Source organism: Rana temporaria, chromosome 11 (genome assembly GCF_905171775.1).
Source record: "Rana temporaria chromosome 11, aRanTem1.1, whole genome shotgun sequence".
NCBI lineage: Eukaryota > Metazoa > Chordata > Amphibia > Anura > Ranidae > Rana > Rana temporaria.
The window spans coordinates 89654060-89677071 of NC_053499.1; the positions used below are offsets into that span (position 1 = coordinate 89654060).

The following is a 23012-nucleotide window of genomic DNA, read 5'->3' on the forward strand; positions in this document are numbered from 1 at the left end:
TACACTTTGCCTCCAGGTGAATGGGTAGGGGTACGATGTACCCCATATTCATTCACCTAGGGTGGGAGGCCGGAATCTGGGGGCCCCCTTATTAAAGGGGGCTCCCAGATTCCGATAAGCCCCCCCGCCTGCAGACTTAGACAACCAACGGCCAGGGTTGTCGGGAAGAGGCCCTGTCCTTAACATGGGAACAGGGTGCTCTGGGGTGGGGGGGTCACAGTGCGCCCCCTGCCCCAGAGCACCCAACCACCCATGTTGAGGGAATGCGGCCTGGTATGGCTCGGGAGGGGGGGCGCTCGCTCGTCCCCACTCCTTTCCTGACCGGCCGGGCAGCGTGAGTGAGAAACTTGTAAAGCGCAACACATGCAAACTAAATCGCCTCTGGGCGCTGTTTCCATTTCATGGGTAAGGAACCCCTTAACCTCAGAAGAGATGGGTTTTAATCTTTCTCCTGAAGGCCAAGTGGTCCGACTCCAGTTGGATGTTAGTTGGTAGCGCATTCCATAGCCGAGGTTCCTGGACTGCAAATCTTCGATCTCCTCTGGACTTGTATCTGGTTTTGGGTATTTGGAGTAGGTTTTGATTTATGGATCGCAGAATGCAATTGGTGTTATGGGTTTTTATTTTTTCGCATAGATATTGGGGGGCGTTTCCTTGAATACACTTATGCGTTAGGCAGAGTGCCTTGAACGTGATTCTGTCTTTTACTGGCAACCAATGAAGGGATCTCAGCGAAGGTGAGATTGTCTCCCATGTTTTTTTGCCAGTCACTAATCGAGCGGCCGTATTTTGAACGACTTGCAGACGAGTGATTTGGTATTTGGGGAGTCCTAGATAGAGGGTATTTGCGTAGTCAAGTCTGGAATTGATAATTGTTCCCACCACGACTGCAATGTCCTCTTTCGGGATAAACGGGGTGAGACGGCGTAGTAGATGGTGGGATCCGCTGACTACTGACCCCATTTGTGCATCCATTGTCATGTAGGTGTCAAAAATGACTCTGAGACTTTTGACTTTGGTGCTAGGGGTGATGGTTTTGCCCAGAATGGCCGGGGGGGTCCACGTTGACGTGGGGTGACTTTTCCGGTTTGCGTGAAACAGAAGTAGTTCTGTTTTTGAACCATTGAGTTTAAGATAACTGGATGTCATCCAATTATCTATCAGAGTAAGGCATTTCTCTAGTCCAAGAGAATGATCCTTTTTGTTGCAGATACGGAAATACATTTGAGTGTCGTCTGCATAGGAGTGGTAGAGTAACTTCTGGTTACTGATGATTTCAAAGAGGGGGCGGAGATAGATATTGAACAATACGGGCGACAAGGGAGATCCCTGAGGGACTCCGCATGATACCGTACGTTTTTCGGAAGTAAAAGGTCCCAGTTTCACTATTTGTGATCGGTTTTCCAAGAAGGAGGAGAACCAGGGTAAATCATCTTCCGCGACTCCGGCCATTTCAACTAGTCTAGCGTGCTTTGGATACGGGTCTGGTATGGATTTTTTTGGTGTAGGGGGGTTCTCCTTACAACCCATACCAGACCTAAGGGCTCCTGGGGGGGAACCCATGTCGGTTTTTTATTTAAAATTTGGCGTGGAGTTCCCCCTCAGGATTCATACCAAACGCTGTGGCTAGAATTGGCGGGAATGCAAGTCGGATCCCAGTCACTTCTATGATGTCTTTTTCTCCATCGCGGCAAGCCGGCTCCCGCGATGGGGCTCGTAGGTGGTCAATCTTGCCGAGAAAGGGAGCGAGATTGAAACAATATCGCGGTCACCCACTGTATTCTCGTAGCTCGGACAACGTCCAAGGAATGCCACGTCGTCTCCCTAGGATTTGACAATGAAAACACAAGGATGACAGTACAATGTCTTCCTTGAGATGGAAACTCGAAATGACCTTAGGAAGAAATGAAGGCTGCGGACGCAGCACCACCTTATCCTTATGGAAGATCAGATAGGGAGCCTTTAATGACAAGGCTGCCAGCTCAGAACCTGTCTTAACTGACATAACAGCCACCAAAAGGACCACTTTCTGAGAAAGTGTCAACAAGGGAACTTCCCTAATGTTCTCAAACAGTGGTTTCTGAGGCACCTAGAGGTCATGCTGTTAAGGCCATTGACTGTAAAGCAGGATGAGGTATGGGACCTTGCGACATCATCTACTCTTGTAGCGGTAGACGCCAAGGGACGTCTGCTATTTAAATCCTCACAGAGGTAGTGGAGGACGGACCGGAGGGTCCGCATGCCGAACCCCCTGTACAAACGTTCTCACTGAAGTGAGCCTCCAGGGGTCGTTGAAAAAAAAAAAAAGACAGCCAGGGCAGATATCTGCCCCCTAATTGTACTTAAAGCCAATTTTTGGTCCGCCCCACACTTTAAGAACAGCAGGACTCTGGGAACCAAATAGGCACACAGATGTCACCTCATTTCCTCACGAATGGATATGTAGGTCTTCCAAGTGCGATGGTAAATCTTCCTGGAGGACGATTTCCGAGCACTCCTCATGGTAGAGATCACTGAGTCTGACAGGCCCTGGTCTCTTAGCACCTGGCTCTCAATAGCCCTGCCGTTAAGCCAGTGACTGTAAAACAGGATGGCATATGGGACCTTGAGACAGCAGGTCCTTTCCTAGCAGTAGACACCAAGGGACATCTGCTACTAGATGCACTAGGTCGGCGTACCAAGGACGCCAATGCCAATCCGGAGCAATAGGGATCATTGGAATCCCCTCTCTGCGAAGCAGATGAGGAAGGAGCTTTAGAGGAGGGAAGGCATAGGTTATCCGGTACCGACTCCACAGTGCCACTAACGCGTCTGCCCATGGGTCTCTTGACCTGGCCACCAACCTTAATAACTTCCGATTGAGTCGAGACGCCAGGAGATCTACATATGGCGTGCCCCATCTTGGGCAAAGGAGCTCAAACACATCCGGGTGCAGGGACCATTCTCCTTGGTCCAGCATCTGGCGACTCAGGTAGTCTGCCTGACAGTTTTCCACGCCCGGAATGTATACAGCCAACAGGGCCAGTACGCTCCTTTCTGCCCACCTTAGGGTGTGAGCGACCTCTAACGCTGCAGCCGAGCTTCTTGTTCCTCGATGGAACATTTGCCACAGCAGTGGTGTTGTCCGACTGGATCCTGACTGGACGCCCCTGTAGCCTCTGAGACCATGTGGAGAGGCACAACCTGATCGCCTGAAGTTCCAGGACATTGATCGGCAAGTAGGAATCCTCTGGAGACCAGTGACCCTGGGTCGACTGAACCCCCCCAGACTCCCCCCCCCCAACCGGTAAGGCCGGCGTCCATCAGGATGACTATCCAGTGAAAGGGAAGGAACGACTTCCCGGACAGAAGTGCCGGTGAGGTAAGCCACCAAACAAGGGAGGCCCTGATCAAGTGGCTCACCCGGATTTGATAATCCAGGGATGAGGGGCGCTTGTCCCATCTGGACAGAATTTCCTTCTATAGCACTCGCGTGTGAGATTGCGCATATGGTACCGCCTCAAAAGGAGGCCACCATGAGGCCCAGGACTCACATTCAAAAGCGGAGTGACGACCATTTCTGGGATGTCAACTGCTGCACAGCAGCCCGAAGGGTCTGCAACTTTTCCACAGGGAAGAAAACCCTTGCCTCTGAGGCCTCGTACACACGACCGGACATGTCCACTGAAACTGGTCCGCGGACCAGTGTCAGCGGACAGATCCGATCGTGTGTACAGGCTAGCAGACAGATTTCCAGCGGACAAATGTTTCTTAGCATGCTAAGAAACATAAAGAAAAAATTGCGCTTATCAATACATGTAAATATGTCAATAAATTGGACACAATAATTTAGGGAAGCAGCAGCTCATGTGCGGATGCACTGGAACATGTATGGAAAAAAAGGGGGGTTGAGCTGCGCTATAGAACCCGGACTCTGTTTGATCTACAGTCCAAACATCAAATTGGTAGATGGTACACAAGCCCTATAGGGAAACTGGATGGTACAAGAAAGTCTATATTCCTTTCATTTGAAAAAAATCCTGCTTTACACGGAACACTCCTGTCACCACGTGAATCCACAGCACACTCCTGTAGTGAGAGCGCACCACCACTTATGTAAAGCAGCTTACCAGAGGGATGTTGCTAAACAACAGTCGGCTGTGACCCAGCCGCGGCCTTTGGGGAGGGATCCTCCCCACTGGATCGAATCAGCCCTTAGCTCCCGCAAGTGTGACCGGACACCACCATACGATTTACATGTAGAGAATAGCAGACATAGTGTAGTACCGCAAGGATTTATTGTTTAAAATATTTGTTGCCGGCAGGCGAACATACAAAGCGGATCCCCTCCTCCTAACGTGATGACGAAACGCATCTGGAAGGACGTGCGGTGACGTCATCACGTTAGGAGGAGGGGCTCCGCTTTGTATGTTCGCCGGCCGGCAACAAATATTTTAAACGCATGTTTTTCTTCTACATCATGTGAGTAGTTTACAAATTACTTTTTATCAATAAATCCTTGCGGTACTACACTATGTCTGCTATTCTCTACATGTAAATCGTATGGTGGTGTCCGGTCACACTTGCGGGAGCTAAGGGCTGATTCGATCCAGGGAGGAGGATCCCTCCCCAAAGGCCGCGGCTGGGTCACAGCCGACTGTTGTTTAGCAACATCCCTCTGGTAAGCTGCTTTACATAAGTGGTGGCAGGCTCTCACTACAGGAGTGTGCTGTGGATTCACGTGGTGACAGGGGTGTTCCGTGTAAAGCAGGATTTTTTTTCAAATGGAAGGAATATAGACTTTCTTGTACCATCCAGTTTCCCTATAGGGCTTGTGTACCATCTACCAATTTGATGTTTGGACTGTAGATCAAACGGAGTCCAGGTTCTATAGCGCAGCTCAACACCCCCCTTTATTCCATGCCAAGAAACATGTCCGCTGGAAAGCTGTCCAGCGGACATGTCCACTGGTTAGTACACCTAACCAGCGGACATATATCTCCTGCATGCGTCGAATGGATTTGACGCATGCGTGGAAGTATTTTACTTCCTGGTTTGGTGACGTGGCGGCGTCAACGTCACCGCCACGTCACCGCGCTGTCTGTCCGCGGGGATTTCGGTTTGATGGTGTGTACAGCCATTAGACTGAATTCTCCGAGCAGACATGTCCGATGAAAACGGTCCTGCGGACCGTTTTCATCGGACTGTCCGCTCGTCTGTACGGGGCCTTAGGAGTCCAGAATCAACCCGAGATATACTAGGTGTTGAGTCGGTACCATTACTGACTTCTGAATGTTCAGTACCCAAAGTGTCGGAGGGTTTGACAGGTTATAGACACGTTAACCTCTAATTATGAGGCTGAAGCGGCCCTCAGAAGCAGGTCGTCCAAGTAGCCCACGATAGCGATGCCACGTTGTCTTAGTAGGGCGAGAATTGGGGCAAGCACCTTGGTGCCGATGCCCGGCCAAAGGGAAGAGACACAAATTGATAGTGGTCTTCCCCGACCGCAAAACGCAGATATCTCTGATGCTTTGTGCATATGGGGACATGTAAACAGGCATCCCCATGTCCAAGGATGCCAGAAAGTCCCCCGGCAGTGATGACAGAGCGAACCGATTCCATCTTTGTACCTTCGCAAAGCAATTGAGGGCCCCAAGGTCCCGAATTGGGCGAACGCCCTCCTTCTTTGGTACTATGAACAGATTGGAATAAAACCCCTGAAACCGTTCCAGAAACTGGGACAGGAATAACAACCCTACGTTTCAGCAGGTCTTGAACTGCCCCAAATAGGGCTTCCCGACGAGTCGGTTGGAGGGAAAAAAATCTGTTTGGTGGGCAAGATAGAAAATTCTATCTTGTACCCCAAAGACACTACCTCGCAAACCCACCGGTCGGGGACCTGAGATGTGCACCGGTCACAAATTCGCAAAGACGTCCCCCCACCCGAGAGATGGGTGGGGGCAAACCTTGATGCGGACATAGCTTTGTCTGCAGGTTTGTTGGGTTTTCGAAACCAGGGACATCTTTGTCCCTGAGCAGGCGCTTTATCGGCCTGAAGTCTTTTACCTGACGCACTGGGCGGACGAAAAAAAAACGATTATGTGCGGTAAAGAAGGGCCCTTGCCTTCGGCGTGGCTCTTTCCCCTTTTTGGACTGTGGGAGCAGTGTGCTCTTACCTCCTGTAGCATCTTTAATTATGTCATCCAGGGAAGCTCCAAAAAGTCTATCGCCCTTAAAGGGCAAGTCCATCAGGGCTTTCTTGAAAGATTGGTCAGCGGAACCAAATCTTTAACCAAAGTAGACGGCCTAACACCACCGCCTGACGTGAAGCCCTGGCCAGCAGAGGAATAGTGTCCAAGGCTGATTCGCAAACAAATTTTAGGCCTTGTACTAGTTGGTCAGCTAGGGCTACCTCGTTCGAGAAAGCCCAATGTGCTTGTAACCCATTGAGCAGCATCTTTGCCCATTCCGTGAGTGTCTGAGAAACCGGGGCCCCAACTATGGTTGGGCGTACCGCCAAACCCACTACCGTGTACAGGTTGCGGGTGATCACCTCAGCCTTCTTGTCTGCAGGGTCTTTGAAGGCAGGAGCCCCCTCCACCGGTATGGTGGTTAGCTTGTTTAATCTGGACACAGGAGGGTCCACTATCGGGGGCGAGGTCCATTTTTTCAAGAAACTCTCTTCAAGAGGGTAGCGCACCGCCAGATTTTTAGGGACTGAAAAAACCTTCTGTGGTTTATCCCACTCCTTGTATAAAAGTTTGTCTAAATAGGACACACAAGGAAACACTTTAGCAGTGCAGGTTGCCTTACGGAACCCAAAATGGACCGGCGCGTCTGCTGCTTCTGCAGACCCCTCTATTTTTTTAGTATCTCGCACTGCGGTGATAAGGTCACTTACTAGAGCCCTATCGCGTGCTGACCTGGGTCTGAATTCATCCTCAATGTCTGGGCGATTTTGGTCCGCATCCTCCGATACCTCAGAGCCAGGGTCATGAGCACTAGCTGGACCCGGCTCCGCATCTGAGTTGTCCCCAGAAGATGGCGGGGGGGGGGGGGGTGTTTCTAACCCCCGTTCTTCCACGCGCTGCTTCCACCTTGGCCACAGAGGCATCTAGGATTACCGATACATCGGGTGCAGGGGCATCAATTGCCAGCTCAGGTGTCTCAGGGGAAAAGGCATCTGCTTCTGACGCCATGCTGTCCACACACCTGACACAGGGACTCCCAAACAAATAACCCACCACTCCTGGCTGCAGCAGAGACGAGGGGTTCCCCCCCAGAGGACTCCCCACCCAGGAACCGTAGTAGACGGTTTAGCTAACAGAGCTGCTTCCTGCAGAGTGTGTGTCGATCTGTGCTATCCAAAGCTGGGATCAAAGGCTGTTTGTGGGGCTGCTATTGTCAATCTTTCAGACTGCTCAGTCAGCAGTGTGTATCTGTTCATCTGCCATTTTTAAATGGTCTGATTCATGATAAAATGGCCGCAAATCTGACACTAGAGGCCAACAGGGCAGTAAACCACAGTGCAGCAGAGTAATGCAGCAGTCAGTACACATCAGCAGAAATCACCAGTAAAATAACCACTGAGCGTCGCTAGAGGCCAATACAGATGCGGCTACAAGAACATGCCTGCCAGTGCAAGTAAAGAAATACAGCATTGACACACCAAACATGGCCGCCAACAGCATGGAGCAGGACACACAGGTAAACAGAATCTCTTATGCAGCTTTATACACTGATTTAGTAACTTATGGTTCCCCAAGCAAAGCTCCCCAGAGCTGCTCAGCAGCTAGCTCAGAGAGTCTAAGGAGGAGGGAAGGGAGGGGAGAAGGCCCCTTTACTCATCCAGGGATGCCCAGCTCTGTCTTCCTGCCGAAGCAGGGGATTACTACTTACCCTTCCTGAGGGTTGTACTGGAAGCATCCTAGACAGACCATCTTCCGCATGGTAACAGAGGTGACTGTTGGCCCGGCTGCTGCGACTCGGCCCAATAGACCGGTCATATGCGTGCCCTGTAGCGTCTAGCTCACTGGCCACCCGTAGAGCGACGGAAATGTCGTGGACGACCTAGTGCACAACTATGGTCGGCACACGCTCGATGGCCAAAACTGGGGGGGAGGGGAACTACAAGGATCTGTGATCCAGCCTGTCGCCCAGTTGGCAGTTGATCCAAGATCACAGGAAAAATAAATTAAAAATAAAACCAAAAATCCAAAGTAGATCTGAAATAAAGCCTCCAGGCCTATGGGCCCTAAGGGAGCCATGTCTTCTCCTTAACTAGGCAGAACAAAACTGAACTGCTTGGTGCAGGCTGAGGGGATATAGCCTGGGCGGGGCTTTTCAGCTTTGAAGTTGTTAACACTTCCTGCCTAGTCACTCCTAAATGAAGGCCAATTCCCACTTTGTCAAGATTAACCACTTAAGGACCGCCTCCTGCACATATACGTCGGCAGAATGGCGCGGCTGGGCACAAGCACGTACATGTACGTCCTCTTAAAGTGCCCAACCGTGGGTCACGGTGCGCGGGACCCGATCACTGCTGGAGTCCCGCGATCGGTCCCCGGAGCTGAAGAACGAGGAGAGCTGTGTGTAAACACAGCTTCCCCGTTCTTCACTGTGGCGCTGTCATTGATCGTGTGTTCCCTGATATAGGGAAGCACAATCAATGACGTCACACGTCCAGCCCCGCCCCCCTACAGCCCCCCGCAGAGATGGCGGGAAGACACAGAGACAAGGCAATCCAGAGGCTAGATAGGGTTGTGACCACACAATCCCTCCACTTTATCGAGGTAAGCAGACATTTAGAGGACCTCGATAACAGAGGAAGACGTAATAATATTAGAGTACGCGCAATACCGGAATCGGTGGACACTGACCAAATAGTGCCTGTTCTTCAAAGGGTGTTTAATAGCCTCCTTGAATGGCCAGAGGATTCGGCCATTGACTTTGTGAGAGCGCACAGGGCTCTTAGCATCAGAGGCCCAGATACGCAGCCGCTTTGGGATATAATTTGTTGTCTGCAGAACTTTGGCCTCAAAGAGGAGATTATGCTGAAGGCTCGCAGGAACGAGCATATTATATTTAATGGGGAAAACATGAAACTGTTCCAGGACCTTTCCCAGATAACTCTTAAGAAACGCAGGGCTCTGCGGCCTAAGGGAAAGAGATCTACACTATACCTGGCGCTTCCCCTTCGCCTTACTAGTCACCCATGGAGGCAGGCAGCATACGCTCCGTACCCCCATTGATCTCCCCGATTTCTGTAATGCTCTACAGCTCGGTCGGGTGGAGTTACCGGACTGGTACCAAGAATACACTGTACCTTCCAGGGATAGGAGCCCGTCACGATCTCCCCTGACAACGCCTGAGAAACAAATCTCTAAGAAGCAGAAGCCAGCCCGCCAGGATGGTCAGCTGCTGGGATCCCCAAACAACCGCGCTTACTCATCCAGGAACCTGATGGATGCCTGAACTTCATTACCCTGTCCTACTTCTTCATCCGGTTGCCATAAGCTATTTGTTTTTGGTCAATGATGCTTCCCCTGCACACTAGGCTGTTTGCATTTTTACTTTTCCCCATGACCGTTTCTTTGACTCCCAACCCACACTGCTGAGGGCTGCCATGTGGCACATGGTAGCCTGGCGCGCAAGTATTTGCAATGATGCTGCTGATCCTTTGAGACAGGCATTCAGCTCTCAGAGCCTTGTTGCACATTGCTGGCTATTTCTATCTTCTCTTTTTTTCTGTTTTTTTTTTATATATATATATATATATATATATATATATATATATATATATATATATTCCTTCACTTGCATCACTCCCCGCCCCTGGGACGGGACATGGTCCTATGTGGAACCATCAGACTGTCACCGCCTGAACGATCGGGGCATCTTCCACCGCTGACACAGCTTGCATTAACTTTTCCAGTCCGCAGGTTGGGGTTCTCTTTGATGGAGGGCAGGGGGTGGACATCCACGTTTATGTAGTTGGGTGCTAACAGTTTACATAAACGCTCACACAATGGGCTAGAATGTCGATATACATATGGTCTGTGGGTTGGGGTGACGTTTGATTAAGGGGAATTTGCAGTATGATGCCTGAGTTTATGCCATCAACCAAATCGTATTCATGTCCATGTAATGGCGTTCATTTTTGTTTTTTATTTCTATCTCTGATGTTAAGCCGTCATGAATGTAGTATGATGGGGCCGTGACGCCGGCTGGCATGGGGCCTGACCGCTCCCCTTGGTAACCGTGCCTTGTCATAAATGATCACCTTTGAATTATATGCTTAATAGTTGTATTGATCTTACCGTTGCAGAGCAGACCCTTTAGCTTACATTCTGCTTTATTTGAGGGCCGCGGCCCGATAGTTTTTAATTTAAATTAACATTTTCTGTGTGTTGACTGTCTCCACGAGACATAGATAGGACTGCTGTCTGTTTGGCGCGCATCCTGTGCTCCCCCATAGTGTGTCGCGGTGGGCCTCTGGGCTTAGCTCGGCACACCGATTTGAGTTCTCCGGGACGTTATATACATTCGGGAGAAGTGATCCTTGCACCCTCTCCTCTCTTCTTTACACTCTATTACCTCTACTTCCACCTCTTATATCTCTTGCCTTGCTCCTGATCGCTATATCTACATCTTCATCTCACTTAATAACCTTCCTCCTTCTCTTCAGAGTGGTAGATATTTTCAGTGCCCTGGTAGATTGTCTAAGACTCGCCTACAGTATTGGGGTCCTTTCTTACTGGTGATTAAACATGGCTTACTCAGGTCTCAGCCGTAACCCCTCGGTGATTTCCCACAACGTACAGGGTTTGAATATCCCTGAGAAGCGCTCTACCTTGTTGAGGGAAGGGCAGGCCTGACTTCGCTTTCTTGCAAGAAACCCATTTCAGGACAGGTCAAGTCCCGAAGCTCACTGACTCATATTTCATAGAGGCCCATCACGCCACTAACGATGTCTCTAAGACTAAGGGGGCTTCAATATTAATCAGTAGGTCCGCTTCCTTCGAATTAACTGACAAACTGGTCGACCCTGGAGGCAGGTTCATTTTCCTTAAAGGGAGATGTGGGGGGACTCCGGTCACCTTAGCAAATGCATACTTTCCAAACACATCGCACCTGACCTTCTGCCAGAGACTGATCAGAGAGCTGAAGGGATTCAGCTCAGGCTGCCTGATCCTGGGAGGGGATTTTAATGTCCCCCTAAACCCCCTAACAGACACCTCATCAGGTAGGACATATATCACATACAAGATCCAGAAGAAGATTAAGTCACTCTTACACTCTCTCAACCTGATAGATACCTGGCGCTTTTTGCACCCAGATGACAAAGAATTCACTTTCTACTCCAACCCACATAATCGATACTCCAGGATCGATTACTTATTCATCTCACAACAGGATCTACATGCAGTTTCAGGTGCGCACATAGGGACTCAAAGCCTTTCTGATCATGCACCCATCTCCCTCACTTTGAACCTTGCAGCACCCCCGGTTAGATCTAAAATGTGGAGACTGAACGCCTCTCTACTGACAGACCCCTCCTTGCTCCCTGACCTGAACTCGGCTCTCCTCGAATTCTTTAAACACAATGTCATTCCGGGAGCAGACCCCCTAATGGTCTGGGAAGCCCATAAATGTACAATTAGAGGGGAGTTGATTGGGATGGGGGCTCGGAAAAAGAGGGGGAGAGACGGGGAGGTCTCGAGGCTAGTGCACCAGATCAGTCTTCTAGAGGCCCAACACAAGCAATCCTTATCGGTACATTTGGCAGCCTCCCTGCTGGAGTCGAGGAAAGCTTTGAGACAGATTTTGGACTCTAGGACAAAAAGATTTCTGTTTTTTAAGAGAAATCTTTACTATGAACATGGCGACAAACCGAGCAACTTACTGGCCAGGGCCTTGAAGAGTTCGACTTCACATTGCAACATAGCAGGCATACGAAACAAAAATGGTAAAGTTGACAGAGAAACAGATAAGCGCAACACTTCCAGAAATTTTACACCAACCTCTATAACCTACCGACACACCAAATGTCACATGGGACCAAGGAGTTCAGGGCGCAGGCCATTAGAGATTATCTGACAGAGTCCGCCCTGCCTTCACTCTCCTCGGAGGATGCCTCCCTGCTAGAGAGTCCCATAGACGCTGCAGAGATACAGTCCGCAATTAAAGACCTGAAGACGGGCAAAAGCCCCGGACCTGATGGGTTTAGTGCCATTTACTACAAGACATTTATGGACATTCTCACAGTTCCCCTTAAGGATGCCCTGAACTCACTATCCACTCATAGGGAGGTACCACCCGACTTCTTATCGGCCTATATCACAGTACTGCCCAAACCGGGCAAAGACTCTTTACACTGCGCAAGCTATAGGCCAATATCACTGTTGAACCTAGATGTCAAATTGATGGCGAAGATCGTCACTAATAGATTGAGACCCATGTTATTCAAATTGATAGGCCCCTGTCAGGCGGGCTTTATGCCCGGTAGGGAGGCCAGGGATAACATGACTAAATCTCTTAACCTCATTTATGCGGCCAGGGAGCGAAAGATCGGGGGCTTTCTCCTGTCAACGGACGCGGAGAAGGCCTTCGATCGAGTAGCATGGGATTTCATGTTGGGGACGTGTGGGCATGGGCCCACATATGATGGCTTGGATTTCATCATTGTACAGGAACCCCTCGGCTAAACTTAAAGTTAATGGCTCTCTATCAAATAGCGTACATATCAATAATGGGACCAGGCAGGGGTGCCCACTGTCACCTTTGCTTTTTATAATCTCACTGGAACCTTTCATTAGACGAGTACTAATGGACGCTTCCATTAAGGGCTTTCAATTGGATGGACAGGAGTTTAAAGTTGCTGCTTACGCGGACGACCTCCTGTTTTTCCTGTCAGACCCGCATTTATCCATACCATCCCTCTTGAAAGAATTCTCGTTATACGGCCAGTTATCTAATCTTAAAATAAACTACTCCAAATCTGAAGCACTAAACATCACATTGCCGGAATCAGCTTTGAAATTAGCACAAAGTAACAATCCCTTCACGTGGGTGACATCTGCCATCAAGTATCTTAGTGTATGGTTAACCCCCAGGCTTCCTTCAATTTTTGAGCGCAACTTCGTTTCTCTTCTGAAAAGTATTGAACAGGATTTAAAAGACTGGCATTCTGGACATTTTTCCTGGTTCGGTAGGGCAGCCATGTGTAAGATGACGGTCCTCCCTAAGGTGTTGTACTTGATTAGTGCCTTGCCGGTTAAAATACCCGCTAGCTTCTTTAAAAATCTTCACTCCATTCAGATGAGATTTATATGGGCAAACAAGCCACCTCGCATTAAGTCGATGCTACTGGTTAAACCCAAGGTACAGGGCGGAATGGGTATTCCTGACTATAAAGCTTACTATCATGCCTCAAATGTTGCCAGAATTATCGATTGGCACTGTCACTCCGCCAGCAAGGACTGGGTAGAACTCGAGTCCCATCTCGTCTCCATGCCTTTGCAATTCTCGCCCTGGATGTCCAAGACCACATATCCACAGATAGTTCATTCCCACCCACTGATTGGCACTACACTTAGCATCTTTCACCAGCTGACTAAACACACCAAGCTTTCATCTCCCCTGAGCCCTATCACCCCACTGACAAACAACCCAAGCTTTCCACCTGGGTTGGAGAACAGACTCCTGAGACCTGACAACTCTAAGGCCCCCCTCCTTGCGCTGCACTGTTTTAAAAATCGATCAATGAAAGACCTGACACAATTTAGAACAGACAATGGTATCCCTCTCCTGCCCTGGTGGTCATACTTCCTAATCCGCAGTTTTGTAACTAACCACACCCACAAAGCACATTTTACCAGAGACCTTACGGAGCTGGAGGAGGTGTGTTTCAGGGGGGAACAGGTCCCCAGATCAACCTCTGTGGCTTATTCATGGTTGCAGGCCGCAATAGATCCTGGCCCGAACAGGTACAGAAAGGGTTGGTCACATAGCCTAGGTATACAGATCTCCGAAGCCCAGTGGATCAGAGCTTGCGATCTGTCTCACAAGTGCTCCCTAAGCACAAGACTGCAGGAGACGGCGTACAAGCTCAACGCAGTGGTACGCCACACCGGAAAGAGTTAACATATGGTTTCCTGAATCTTCTGACAGATGTTGGAGATGTCTTAGGGAAAAGGAAACTCTACTACACATCTGGTGGCAATGTGACATTATAATGCCTTATAGGCTGAAGGTCAGGGAGGTCGTGAGGCAAATCACGGAGACCAAGCTTTCCCTTGATGCAGCGTGTTGCCTATTGCACATCTCACATCTCTCTCTTAGGTCCCACAAGAGATCCTTATCCAGACACTTGCTAAATGCGGCCAAGTCATTGGTCCCGCTACACTGGAAATCCACAAAGGTCCCCACTGTGTCTGATTGGTTGCGCAGGGTCGCCGACATTTGTGAGATGGAGGACACTGCGGCCCAGTCCACAGAGAATGTGGAAAGATACCACGAGACCTGGTCTCCTTGGTTTGCCTTCAGATACTCCAAAGAACATGAGCTCCTTTTGAATGGTTGAGGTGGGATTTGTGGGGTCCCCCGTATACAGCACTTCAATTGTTTCTCAAATATCCTATGCCTTAACATCACAACTGTTTTTTCTTTTTTTTTTGTACTTAATCCATTGTTTCACCCACCACTGTAATTACCCGGATTGTGACTTACAAGGACAATTTTCTAGTTTTGGATGATTGATCTACTACCAGATACCTTTCACTAATCGCAGTTAATGGTATATTTACATAACCATCACTTACTATGTAACAATGATTTGCTATACCGATCCTGAACACCCTTCCTGCTTTCACTCCTCTCCACTATTTCCTTCCTGTCCTCTTCTCTAGCTCCTCTTCTACTACCTTTTCTCTATTTCAGTGCCAATTGGAAAAGTCTTTAGATTCTGTAGGGGAAAACTCACACATCCCATGGGCCCGAGGTTTGGCCCCGGGCCAACTTATGCTCGACATGCTTACCTCCCTTACAATGCAATATGATATCTATGTATTTACCTAACCAACTTACAATGTTTCATAAGAACTGTTTTTTGGTATGATTTCCATTTGCGTTTGTACATTTCATTCTCTTCTCAATAAACTTTGATGAGGAAAAAAAAAAAAAAAAAATGACGATTGTCCCAAAAATGTGTAAAAATTGTCCGATGTGTCTGCCATAATGTCGCGGTCACGAAAAAAAAATCGCTTATTGCCGCCATTGGAAGTAAAAAAAAAATAAGTAAAAAAAAATATATTAATAAAAATGCAATAACACTATCCCCTATTTTGCGCCAACCAATCGATAAACGCTTATTGCAATTTTTTTTACCAAAAATAGGTAGAAGACTACGTATCGGCCTAAACTGAGGACAAAACGTTTTTTTATATATTTTTGGGGGATATTTATTATAGCAAAAAGGAAAAAAATATTGAATTTTTTTTTTCAAAATTGTCGCTCTATTTTTGTTTATAGCGCAAAAAATAAAAACCCCAGAGGTGATCAAATACCACCAAAAGAAAGCTCTATTTAAGCTTAATCAGTCCCTCCGCCCCCCGCATGTATACAAACTTAGGTCCCCCTCGGGGCATTTGACTTCGCATCCCCAGGAGGTATTAGGTATTTTTAGAGACTATTATTCCTCCCTACTGGGGGCTTCTCGATCGCAGCCCTCTCAGGCTTCCTGGGACAGATTTGGGGAGATCCCCCTCCCAACTCTTTCTAGGCCCCAATCAGATAAACTCAATGTTCCCATCTCAATTTCTGAGGTTCTGACCGTTATTAAGAGTCTGAAGAATGGCTCCTCCCCTGGCCCTTCTTTTCGGCCATTTATTACAAAAAGTTTGCCTCCCAATTGGCCCCTAGATTGGTTAGTTTATTTAATTTTGTGCTCCAGGGGGGTTCATTCCCAGAGGATATGCTTCTGGCAAACATGTCCCTTATCCCCAAGCCCAACAAGGATTATTCCCTGCCACAAAACTTTAGACCGATTTCGGTGATTAATAATGATTTAAATTGTTTTAGCAGAATCTTGGCTGATAGGCTCGGTGGTGTAATCTCCTCCCTGATCTCCCCTTTTCAATCGGGTTTTATCCCTCATAGATTTATCACAGACAATATCCGCTTAGCAGCTAATGTAATACAGGATGCAAACTTATTTTCCCGAAAATTATTCCTATTGGGGTTGGATATCAATAAAGCATTCGACAATGTGTCTTGGAGCTATGCGTCTCTCTTATTGCAATGGTATGGTATCGGGGGAGAGTTTCTGCACTCATTCCATGCTCTCTATCTGAACCCTAGTACACGTATTAAAAATCCTGGGTTGTAGTTCGGGCTTTTTCCAGCTCGGCAGGGGAACACGACAGGGTTGCCCCCTGTCTCCACTTATTTTTGCCTTGGCAATAGAGCCACTTGCGATAGCTATCCTAAGGCACAAATTATGCATGTATGCGGATGATGTACTTCTATTTCTTACCAACCCCTTAGTTTCTTTACCCAATCTTTTCGACACCCTTTCCTTCTTCGCGGAGGTCTCTGGCCTTGCGGTAAATGTTAGCAAATCTGTGGCCCTTCCTGTGGACTTTCCCCCTGCGGAGCTGGAGAATCTTAAACAGACATTTAAATTTCACTGGGCGGGGTCAGATATCTCCTATCTGGGTATTAGGTTGTCGGGTGATTTTGCACAGCTCTTCTCCCTTAATTACCTTCCATTGGTTTCTCAACTAAAACAGCTTCTTAAATCTTGGTCCCAGTATAGGATCTCGTTTTTAGGGAGGGTTACGGCTAGCAAGATGACATTTTTGCCCAAGCTTTTGTACCTTTTTAGAGCCCTTCCTGTGGTGGTATCAAAGACTTTTCTCCTGAAATTACAGTCCCACTTGAATACATTTATTTGGAATAATAAACCTTCTAGATTTTCCAGACAGGTGCTCTATAGGCCATACAGGATGGGTGGGTTGGGAGTTCCCCAACTTTGGTTTTACTTTTTAGCTAGTAGACTTTCTCAGGTGGCGCAGTGGAACATTAAACATCCTAGAGTTCCCTGGGTGCGTTTCGAAGGAGATTCGATTAAGCCTTTTCACCTGCCCGGCCTTTTATGGTCTTCAAAATCTTGCCCCACATCTTTAAAAAGTAGAAACCTAATAGTCTCACAGGAGCTGGGGATGTGGGAAAGGTTTGGCTCCCGTCTGGCCCTTGCCTCTAGGTTCCCTCCTGGAGCTTCCTTTCTGGGTGACCCTAGGTTTCCTACGGCCTTTCACACGCCCTCTTGTTTTGGATGGTGGACTAGCGGTGGTCTGACGACTTTGGCGGACTTGCAACATGAAGGAGGTTTTATTTCCTTCTCTCGTCTTCGCGAAGTGAAGGACATTCCCCTTAGGGAATACTACAGGTACTTGCAGGTCCGTCATTTTTTTCAAACACACTATGCAGTTGTGCCCTCTGACACCAATACGGCGTTTGAGACTCTGTGTTCGACCTCCCCTAGACAGAAGGGCCTCATCTCTATATTGTACAGCTCTATGGGGTGTAGGGGAAGTGATTCAATTTTGAAACATATGACCCAGTGGGATCGGGAATTGGGTTTGGATTATGATTATAGAGACTGGGATGCTTGCTGGCAAAACATGAGAAAGTGTTCAATTTCTCTTTCAGTTAGAGAGACAGTGGTGACATTATTCACTCGTTGGTACCTCACCCCTCTCCGCTTAAGTAAAATTTTCCCTCAGAGTTCCCCATTATGCTTCCGGGGTTGCCTCCAACGGGGTTCCTTCTTACATTTGTTTTGGGAATGTGAAAAGCTGCGCCCCACTTGGGGGGGAGGTCTTGGCCTTGATTGATAAGTTAGCTGGGAGTAGCATGGCTCTGACACACACTCAATGTTTGCTGTTCGAGAGTGTCCCTGATACTCCTAAACCCCTGATGTGTTTGATACACACAATCTGTGTGGCTGTCCATTGGACAATTGCGCTTCATTGGAAGTCCAGTGTGGTTCCTCTGGCACAGATAGTGTCTAGAGTGGACCAGATTATGCTCAAAGAAAAGATTCATCACACTCTTAGGGACACCTTGCAACTTCATGATGCTAAATGGAACCCTTGGTTTTTGCACCGTATCTTGGAGCACTCATAGTTTGGTATTGATGTATGATATAACAGAGAAGACCTCGTAGGGTTTTATTTTTCATTTACAGATTTCTTTTGCTTTGCTGTGATTTCTGTATTTTATTTAAGATTTTTTTTCATTCTTTTTCTTTTTCTTCGTTTATTCTGGTTAATCCAATGCTAAAAGCTACCCTTGTGATATTCATGACTGGTTCGTATTATAGAATTATGTGAGCAGGCGCTGTTGTCAAGTTATTACTATTTTTGTGGCTGCTTACAGAGACCTGTTCTTTTTGATGTACGTCTTTTTCAGATGTGCCTCATTATGCTGGTTATGTCTTCTAACTGCATTATTGGATGTATTTTGTATTTTGCTTACTTCAACAATAAAAAACTTTTCAGTAAAAAAAAAAAAAAAGAAAGCTCTATTTGTGGGAAAAAAAGGACGCCAATTTTGTTTGGGAGCCATGTCGCACGACCGCGCAATTGTCAGTTAAATTGACGCAGTGCCGAATCGCAAAAACTGGCCAGGTCCTTTACCTGCATTTTGGTCCGGATCATAAGTGGTTAAGGCCATGAACGAAAGAGAAATACTAAGTTTTTTTTTTCTTTGCACAAAGTTGTCACTAAATGATATATTGCTCAAACATGCCATGGGCATATGTGGAATTACACCCCAAAATACATTATTTTACTTCTCCTGAGTATGGGAATACCACGTGAGACTTTTTAGGAGCCTAGCCGCGTACGAGACCCCAAAAACCAAGCACCGCCTTCGGGCTTTCTATGGGTGTACATTTTTGATTTCACTCCTCACTGCCTATCACAGTTTCCCGAGGTCATGGAATGCCCTGATGGCACAAAACAAACCAAAATGACCCAATTTTGGAAAGTAGACACCCCAAGCTATTTGCTGAGAGGTATGGTGAGTTTTTTGCAGATCTCGCTTTTTGTCATAAAGTTTTGAAATTTTAAAAAAGAAAAACAATTTTTTTTTTCCATTTTCAAAAAACAAATGAGAGCTGTAAAATACTCACTATGCCTCCCAGCAAATAGCTTGGGGTGTCTAATTTCCAAAATTGGGTCATTTTGGGGGGGTTTTGCGATATTTGCGCCCTTAGAAATCCTAAAGGCGGTGCTTGGTTTTTGGGGCCCCATACGCGGCTAGGCTCCCAAAAAGTCCCACACATGTGGTATTCCTTTACTCAGGAGGAGCAGAAAAAAATGTATTTTGGGGTAGAATTTAACATATAACCATGACATGTGTGAGCAATATATTATTTAGTGAAAACTTTTTGCAATAAAAACATGATTTTTGTTTGTCATTATTCAATCACTAGGGACAAAAAATTAAATATTCAATGAGCTCAACATGCCTCTCAGCAATTTCCTTGGGGTGTCTACTTTCCAAAATGGGATCATTTGGGGGAGGGGGGTTGTACTGCCTTGCCATTTTAGCACCTCAAGAAAGGAGATAGGCAGTCAAACTAAAAGCTGTGTAAATTCCAGAAAATGTACCCTAGTTTGTAGACGCTATAACTTTTGTGCAAACCAATAAATATATGCTTATTGAATTTTTATTTATTTACCAAAGACATGTGGCTGAATACATTTTGGCCTAAATGTATGACTAAAATTGAGTTTATTCGATTTTTCTTATAACAAAAAGTAGAAAATATTTTTTTTCAAAATTTTCAGTCTTTTTCCATTTATATCCTAAAAAATAAAAATCGCAGAGGCAATCAAATACCATCAAAAGAAAGCTCTATTTGTGGGGAAAAAAAGACGCAAATTTAGTTTGGGTACAACATTGCATGACCGCGAAATTACCAGTTAAAGCAGTGCAGTGCCAAATTGTAAAAACACCTCCGGTCTTTAAGCTGACAAATGGTCCGGGGCTGAAGTGGGTAAAGTCCCACCCCACTTTGTACATTTTGAATTTTCATATTCTGCAGGGACAGTGCCTCCGTGGAGTTATAATCTTCTCATGCATACCCCTACAGACTCCTAATAAACCTAGCTTTAGTAACAAATAGCCACTTACCTGATTGTTGGACATGGCTTCTTCTTTCAATAAATTAGGGATTAAGTCATTGGCAATATCAAAGAGATCTTTGTAGATTTCTTCATCTTCACGACAATAATTATACCTAGAAAACAACATGTTACAGTTTGTTTCTAGCAGTAATTAGTAAAAATATATAAATAAAATTAAATAGGAATACATTTATTGATAAAGGCAGGTACTAATGGAAGACATCATATTTTTTACCTACAATAAAAAAAAAATCCTGAACTAAGTTATAGTACACATGAAGACTATTCCGGTAGATAGGGTTAATGCTGCTTCCTGCAAGAAATTGAACACTAGCAAAACAAAGATGTAAGGACAGCTCAGTGTAACCCTCTCACTAACTCATATTATGTAACCCAGGATGAGTATCCAGGTACAAAGGGGCATCCAAAAGCAGTCCAGGTTGTACCTGGTAAATAAACTCAGACCAAAAAAAGACCAGACGACATAGGTTGAAAAAAGACCATCTAGTTTAACCAACAAGGGGGAAGGGGGGGGGGAGATTCATACCATCCCATATACACAATCCTATATCCACAGTTAATCCAGAGAAAGGCAAAAAACTCCAGCAAACCATGGTCCAATTTGCTCCAGCAAGAGAAAAAAAATCCTTTCTGATCCCCCAAGAGGCTATTTCCTGGATCAACTTTAGCTTTAAATGTTAGTATCCAGTTATATTATGTACACTTGGGAAATAATCCAAGCCTTTTTTAAAGCCATCCACACAGTTGGCCAGAACCAGCTCTTAAGGAAGTATATTCCACATGTTTACAGCTCGAATGCCGCGTACACACGGTCGAAATTTCCAACAACAAATGTTCGATGTGAGCTTTTGGTCGGATATTCTGACCATGTGTATGCTCCAGCGGACATTTGCTGTCAATTTCCGACAAATGTTTAAGAGCTGGTTCTCAATTTTTCCGACAACAAAAGTTCTTAGAAAATTCCGATCGTCTGTATGCAATTTCGACGCACAAATATCCTATGCATGCTTGGAATCATTGAACTTAATTTTTCTTGGCTCGTCGTAGTGTTGTTTCTGACAACATTTGTGTGACCGTGTGTATGCAAGACGTTTGAGCGAACAATCTGTCTGAAAAAAAATCCACAGGTTTGTTGTCGGAATGTCCAATCGTCCGGAATGACCACTGCACCTGCGTATGCCTGAGGGAGGTGATCATCCGACCAGCACCTCTGCTAGAGCTGCCAAGATGATGTCAGCTCCTTCACGAAGGGGACATGTGGAGCCAGCTCTTCTGGATCAGCTGTATGTGCAGACTCGCAGGCTTCTCCTCGGGACTGGCTGTCTCCAGCACTCTCCTGCCTCCACTGAGTCCCTGGTAGAGCAGACTCAGAATGATATACTGCTAGCACCATATTCTCCAGCCAACATAGCTGCATCAGACCCCTGTCCAGTGCCGGCCCAAGACATGGTGCTGCCTGGGACCAAGAATGAAATGCTGCCGCCCCCCGTGCTTTACCTTAGTTTTAGCTGCACTTTTCAGTCGCTAGCAGGGAGCTTTTAACTGCCGCTAACGGCCTATGAAGGGGTTAATAGTGTCCACAAATCGCTTTGCAGGTGCTTCGGCGGCACTGCCTATTGATTTTAATGGGCAGGGGCAGTGGTGTATAGACCTCTCCTAAAGTGCCCCAAAGATGCTGCTTGCAGGACTTTTTTAACGTCCTGCAAGCGCAGCGCCCCAGTGTGAAAGCACTCAGGCTTTCACACGGGAGTGACAGGAGAGGCGCTTTGCCGGCGCTATTTTTAAAGCTAAAATGCCTGTAAAGCGCCTTGGTGTAAAAGTAGCTTTAGGTTTTCATCTGGACTGGAGACTGTTTTCATGCAGTTTTGTTAGACCCCTTTCACACTGGAGGTGTTTTTCAGGTGCTTTTGGGCTTAAAATAGTGCCTGTAAAGCGCCTCCCCTGCAGTCCCAGTGTGAAAGCCTGAGTGCTTTCACACTGGGGCGATGCACTGGCAGGACGTTAAAAAAATAAATTGCCCCCAGCATAGATGGGAGGATATCAGGTTAGACACTTCCTAATGGCTCAGTCCCTTGGAACAGTAATGGATAATGGCCAACAGGCCCTCTTACCAGACCTGGTGAAACCACAACAGTGATCCAACTGGCTGGACATTCACTCACTCTGGGTTGCCTGGGGTGACTCTAGTCAGAAGTGTAGCATGCTGGGAGCTGCGGTGGCTCGACGCGATTGGCACTGCGCTGACAAGCCATTCACCTCTGCAGCTAGAGGTTCGGATCCCGGTCTCAGCTACATGTGAATTGAGTTTGGTGGTCTCAGCCCGGCTCCCGGTGGGTGTGCTATGCGAGGTAAGCTTGCGCTTAGTACGCCCACCCCCCTCCCACAAAAAACACCACACTTACACGCACTAGAAATTGGGTTAACATGCACGCACTTTGACCATGCGGTCTCTAAAAACAGAGGTGAAGGACTAACGGGGCTGGTTGAGCGGGCTAGATCCTCTCACTCCCTTATAGGGAGTCCCTCTGCCCCGTTGGGCTTCAAAGCGGAGCAGGTAGGGCGGGCTGTGTGGGAGGACCCCCTCACACACCCACCATTGCCACCCAGGGCATGGAGAAAGGTGGCAGATTGCCTCTGGGGGAGGCCTGCCTACTCCCAACTCCTGCAGTCCGGCTCCTCTCTCGAGTACACGCACAAAATACACTTAAAAAAAAAAAAGAAGTGTAGCATGCTTGTACCCTGGCAGCGGCTCGGTCTTTCTCCCTCTCTGGTCGTGCGGGTACAACGGGGGGGCTCCCTCTCTGGTCATGCGGG

At 47.2% G+C, this 23012-nt stretch overlaps 1 protein-coding gene across 2 annotated transcripts in view; it reads right to left on the minus strand.

The window, feature by feature from the left end:
• The window catches only part of MEN1 (menin 1), a 714178-nt gene that overhangs the window by 160914 nt on the left and 530252 nt on the right, over positions 1 to 23012 (minus strand). For both annotated transcript variants that reach the window (XM_040328762.1, XM_040328763.1), the window contains one exon: positions 20185 to 20290. In XM_040328762.1, coding sequence (XP_040184696.1) covers positions 20185 to 20290 — 106 coding nt within the window. The remainder of the gene's footprint in view (positions 1 to 20184; positions 20291 to 23012) is intronic.